The sequence below is a fragment of the Schistocerca piceifrons genome, chromosome 2, assembly GCF_021461385.2.
Source record: "Schistocerca piceifrons isolate TAMUIC-IGC-003096 chromosome 2, iqSchPice1.1, whole genome shotgun sequence".
Taxonomy (NCBI): Eukaryota; Metazoa; Arthropoda; class Insecta; order Orthoptera; family Acrididae; genus Schistocerca; species Schistocerca piceifrons.
The window spans coordinates 509643898-509650220 of NC_060139.1; the positions used below are offsets into that span (position 1 = coordinate 509643898).

At 40.1% G+C, this 6323-nt stretch overlaps 1 protein-coding gene across 2 annotated transcripts in view; it reads left to right on the forward strand.

Moving 5' to 3' along the window:
- LOC124777279 (esterase E4-like) overlaps window positions 1–4314 on the forward strand; it is a 123915-nt gene extending 119601 nt beyond the window's left edge. For both annotated transcript variants that reach the window (XM_047252621.1, XM_047252620.1), the window contains exons 9-10: window positions 3589–3718; window positions 3893–4314. In XM_047252621.1, the coding sequence (XP_047108577.1) occupies window positions 3589–3718; window positions 3893–4076 (314 nt within the window). In that variant the 3' untranslated portion in view covers window positions 4077–4314. The remainder of the gene's footprint in view (window positions 1–3588; window positions 3719–3892) is intronic.
- The last annotated feature ends 2009 nt before the right edge of the window (window positions 4315–6323 follow it).

Sequence of the window (6323 nt, forward strand, 5' to 3'; positions counted from 1 at the left end):
CAGTTTGCCGAAAAGATGCAAACATAATGGTGCAAGATTTTCTTTCCTTTCGGCTCAGAATCACCCACGCTTTTGCGATCTCGGGCAAATTATTGGTACAATTTCCCTACTGTTGGATGGACATAACATTTGGTCGCGATGTACTGCCAGTGTTCCACGGTGAACCTGTAGGCAATTTAGACGTTTTGCTCACAAGAACCGTACGAGTTGGCGTACTTAAAATTTGTACTACGTTTCTAGTTCAGGATCATTTCACTCCCGTAGTGTGCTGCACCTCTCACTAGTACCGCAACAGAACTGTTGTCTATAGGACACCTGAAACATGTACTCTCTTCTGATAATACACCACTGTTGTTGCTTCTTAGCGTGAGACGGCGAGTGTAACCTACTGTCTAAAGTTCTTACATACCATCCGTTCTCCTCTTTCGCCGATGCCAGTTTATTTCTGCAGCACTTCATTCAGTCATATCTTACCTAAGCGCACTATTTACAGCAGCGATGCTTTAACATTAAGAGACGGAACATTGCGCTCCATATTGGTTCTTCCCCACACATTGTACCTCTCTTTATCCCATCTCTTCGCAAGTCCAAACTATAGATTATTTTGAGCACGTACAAAAGAAAACGATATTCTCGCCAGAGGAATATTTCTTCTATACGCAACAACGAAGTGTGTTCTCAAACGTGCTTTGTTTAGGCAATGTATTGATTTAGGCAATATACTGAGCACCTATAGAATTTATAAATCTTAGACGGAATATTGCGTACAATTCGTCTACCACATGCACAGTTGCGAGAACAACCCCCATCCCCATCCAGACTAATAATAATTTGCAGTGATTCTCTTCAATCGAAAACAGTGTGTGAAGGGATGATGTATCTGAAAAGGACATAGCCATTTTCTTCCCTTCCTCCAATCCGACCTTATGCACCCTCTCTAATAACCTCGTTGTTGACAAAAATCTAATCGTCCCTAATGCTCATCTTGTTTGGAAGACATTAAAGTAGGTCATTGTAGATGCAGCCAGCTGAGCAGATCGTTAGATCGTTTTCCCCCGTATGGCACCAACAGCTTGCTTGCGTTACTCTTTGTCCTGTAAGCCTTCGCTGTATTTCTCCAAACAGTTAGAGTGTTATGATGAAGTTAGAGTTCACATGCGCAGTCAAAGAAGCTAGCGGATATTAATTCTATTGATAACACATTATACGTTCAGTACTACAACCATTTCACTGGTGTGGGAGAATTCCCAGTACGACATAACTGCAATAAATGGTTCAAATGGCTCTGAGCACTATGGGACTCAACTGCTGAGGTCATTAGTCCCCTAGAACTTAGAACTAGTTAAACCTAACTAACCTAAGGACATCACAAACATCCATGCCCGAGGCAGGATTCGAACCTGCGACCGTAGCGGTCTTGCGGTTCCAGACTGCAGCGCCTTTAACCGCACGGCCACTTCGGCCGGCTTAACTGCAATAGCAGCATATTGCACAGAGACAGGGATGACCTGATATGGATTTAGGAGGATATGCATATCTGAAACGATTTTTAAACGAAAGCGTCGATTAAAAATAAGAGACATACATTCACTGTACGGAATAGAGACAGGCGCGAGCAGGTGTTCCAAGATCAGTAGAAGCTAATTTTAGGTCGGAATAAAGTCCGAACAAAGACATACGAGAAGAATCACGTCATTGCTAGGTGACAGCCGAGGCTAGACAGATTTTGCGCCTGGAAACGAGGATTTGAACGGCGACCAACAGACACCACGTGATATCTCTCCGATGGCTCCTATTGGCTACCGGCAGAGGGTGCATAGCTGGTATGTTGCCAACAGATCACGTTCCACTGGAACAACCTCTGCTGTAACGTGATCCTACTTGGCATGTAGTTCACGATGAATATTCTACTTTAACAAGTTAATGCATAACTTAAATTAATCATCAACCTGGCTAGCCAACATTCACAGTATTATATTGACAATAAACCGAGTGAATTATTATCACCGAGTGAGCGGTTAGACACCAAGGCCCTCAGCGTACTGAGCTACTCAAATGGAACTCGTTTTTGACGGAAGTTGGCCACGGGTGGCTTGGGAGCTACTTTCTTTGTGATTAAATGGAGTGCTACACACGAGTTCCTCAGTTTATAAACGCTAAGTGCCCTTTTGGGAAGCAGGTTAAATAAATTTTTGATATTTTTCTCTGACGCCATTGGAAACGCACATTCAAAGGTCTTTATTTATCTGCTGAACTTTAAAATACTTTCACATTACCTAATTTTCCTCAGTATTGTCTCATTAACTAGTGTGACAAAAATGGCGTTTGATCCGCAATAAAATAATATGGAAAATGGCTGACATTCTCATCGTAAATTAATCTCGATGGAATTGGAATATTAAAGCGTGTATGTGTTTCATTGCTGAATCGTGATATATTCTGCCATTACTATTTCTTCGACAAAAACCAGCAGGGTGATAGTAAACAATCTAGCATCTCTGTAACGCATCATCAACACAGCGGAATAGGTATGATTTATAATTAAAGCTGCTATCCACTAATTTTTTTAAGATTCTCACGTGCTTGTCTCTCTATGCTGCAATATAGTTCGTAAAATTTCATAACTGATCAAAACTTTTTTGTCCTCTTTTGGTACGGACTTTTACATACCCTCGAACACATACAAATATTTCTGAGATCTCCGCTACGATATATCTAATAGCGCTTCATTCTCATGAGTGAAACAAGCTAATGGTACATAACTAAGTCCATGAAAATGAAAAGCTTACCGTAAGCCTCTACTAATCGTTTACATGGCTATTATTTTTTTTCTTTTCTAGTTCCTGGACTTGAGCTCATGTTTTTGCCTAGAAAAAAGGGAAAGTGAAAGCATTTGGTATAATTGTTTGTAATATTAAAACTGTAACTAACTCACTTGACAAGTGCATAAATAAATTTAAACTTTCAATTTATGCACGAGAAAGCAACAGTTCTATTTCGCTGTTGCACAGATTCATCAGTCCACAAAAATAATTAGAAACCTGCCTGTGGTATGTAGTTACGAAACAAGGGTTTAAGGGACGCGTTAATAGGATGTACTTGCTGTGGTACATCACACAGAAACGGTGCTGAGGTACCTGACGATAAAGCCAGAGTTGTTTCGAGATAGATTGTGAATAAATCACTAAAAGCTGAGTGGAAGGAAAGTTGTATGAGAAAAGCCATTGTTCTGTATAAATCGTACACCCGTCCCTCCTCAGTGCAGGTCTACCTCAGTTGAGGTGGTCGTTTTCCACAGGGAAAGGACAGAAATCAAGGGCGTAAAACAATTTCATACTAAAATTCCAGTGCAAATTGTTTTATAGTAATCCGAGAAGCATTCCTTTTTGTGAAACTTTGCGCTGCCAGATAGACAGTAAAAATAAATCGCTTTGAGGATAAACAAATATACACCTATGTGAGAGGAGGTTACTGTACTGGGTGAGTTTCCACATGAATTGTATTACCTAGCGGCACTGATCGATCGTGTTTCACCATTATGTGGAACAGACAGCAGCTTAAAGAAGTGACTGTGGTTTTTAATTCCAGGAGCGTGTCACGGTGATGATATCCCGTACCTATTTCGCTTTGGACTTCTCAAGCCCAGTGCACCGAATACTGTAGAGGGAAGAGTCATCGCCAGAATGACTAAACTCTGGACCAATTTCGCTAAGACTGGGTGAACTACTTACACTTATTTCTATTCCTTATTTACTTTTCATATTGAGTACAGATATTTTTTCTGGTTTGACTGCCTACTTTTTTCTCTTATGAACTGGTACATAATCGTCTTTTGTTATGCGTTTAAGATGCGATTTCGTAGTTACATTGTGCAATTTCTCATCGTTTTCAGGAATCCAACACCAGGAGGCGACGAGATTATCTCTGTATCTTGGCCTGCGGTGAGTGCGGACCACTGCCAGTACCTGGAGATAACGAACGATGGACTTGCAGTCAAGGAAAATTTGTTCAAAGAGAGGATGGATTTCTGGAATGCGCTGCATAAAAAGAAAGCTGGTGTTAATTCATCTACGTAGCCTCACACACCAAAAGTTGTCAATAATGCTCAATGAAGAGGAAAATCGCGCCTTTATGGAGCAAAAGACCGCAATATCTGCATTTGTATTCAGGGCTCAAGACAGTCCCTGTTTGGTGCAGTATATCGAATTATGGTGTAATTTTTATCGAAAATATTCCTTCGTTACTTTACTATATACATAAATAATTTTGTAAACCATTACAAAAAATAAATAAACTGTTTTTGTAGGTAGTACAGATCGCAGTAGATTTCATGTGATTGTAGCCTAATTTCGTAAATCTGAAGCTTTAATGAGAATTCTTTTGCAGCTGGTAAGCTATCATCATTGGCCGCATGTCGCGCAGCACATGTTTCTCATCAGTTTAAGTCCTTGTACTTCTTCTATAGTACTACCAACTGTGACTCTTCCAATCCATTCACACAGTAAAATAACTAACAAGAACAGTGATAAGGTTTCATACTTTCAACTTGGAAAATAGATATTGTACTTCATAGTAGGTAGTACAGACAGTCGTCCTGTAGTGTGTGCCCAATTAATGTAAACGACTAAAATTAAAATATGAAATGTGTGACTCTTCAACTGATTAAGGGAAACAAATAATCATTAACTTTTAGAATTTTTCAAAGCGTGTCTCAGAGACCACAGTCCATCCTCTGGTGATGTAAATGGCGTAAATTTCTCTTTTGGAGTTTCATTGCTTCAGTTTGCGTCAGCATACCCTACGTGTTTGAAAGAAAGAGAATGGAGGATGATGCTTGGAAATCGACAAAAATGTCGTTTCAGAGGAAGAAAGAGACTGTATTAGGGACGTATGGTGGAGGCAAATGGATGTGTCCATGCCGGCCGGGGTGGCAGAGCGGTTCTAGGCGCTACAGTCTGGAACCACGCGACCGCTACTGTCGAATCCTGCCTCAGGCATGGGTGTATGTGATGTCCTTAGGTTAGTTAGGTTTAACTAGTTCTAAGTTCTAGGGGACTGATGACCTCAGCTGTTAAGTCCCATAGTACTCAGAGCCATTTATGATGTGTCCATAAGGGCAATCATGGTATTTGCTTCAAGGAAATCAGGGAACTATGAAGAGTCTAAATCTAAATGGATTTAGCGATTCTAACCCTTCTCCTCCAGAATATGAGTTCTCTGCTTTAACCACTGCACCATGTGTCATGCTGACTGGAAAGAAATATAGAAACCTGAGAGGTTGTGCTGACAAAAACAGAAACAGACCACTTCACGGTTTAAATATATCACCTACATGATAGAGAAAAATCATGTTCGATTTAGATAATTTAAATACGTTACCGTAACCCTCAGGAAAATAACAAATAAAACACTGTTCATAACTGCACTGAAACACTCGGTAACCACCGCGTTGGAGGATTGTTGCTGAATGGTGAAACGACACATTGTCTCATCCTTGCATAACTGAATTAGTGCTCCGTCTCTAATGATCTGAATATCGAAGAGACAAATTTTAAAATTATATCCTTCCTTGCCTGAATCTTTTCCTTACGTCATACTCACTCTACATTGTTACCAGATCACCGTAAGTAAACAAAAACCCCTCTAGACCAACTGGGTAAGGTAGAAATGCTTGGAAACTCAATGGATCAGGATAGATGGTGCAGAATGTATGATCGCTAGATTTCCCACATATTTCTTTCTCCTAATTTATAACCAAATTATTTTAATTTATAACCGACTATCAAATTGGCTACCTCTGTATTTACCTTATCGTAACTCTACAATACTTTAGGTTCTATTCTTAAAATGGATGCTGAAGGGGCGGCTTGGTGGACCCACTGGTGTTAAAAATAGACTGCCAATAAAAAGTTGGAACTCTCAAAGAGGTTTACGTGTTTTAAGTACGGTAGTAACTTATAATAGTTGTTAGCAGTTATAAATATTGGGTATGAATCATCAAAAACTTGACTTAGTGCAATACAAAATATAATTGTCTTGATATATTACTGTCCTCTCTATGATTAGTATGAAGTTGTTAGTTCTGTGTCTGTATGTTGGTGTGCTGTTGTGGTCCTCTGTCCTGTGCAAACTTCTTCATCTCTGAGTAACTACCTCAACCTACATCCTTCTGAATCTGCTTAGTGTATTCATCTCTCGGTCTCCCTCTAAGGTTTTTACCCTCTACGCTTCCCTACAATACGAAACTGGTGATCCCCTGATGCCTCGGAATATCCTAGCAATCGATCTCTTCTTCTGCCCAAGTTGGGCCACAAATTCCTCTG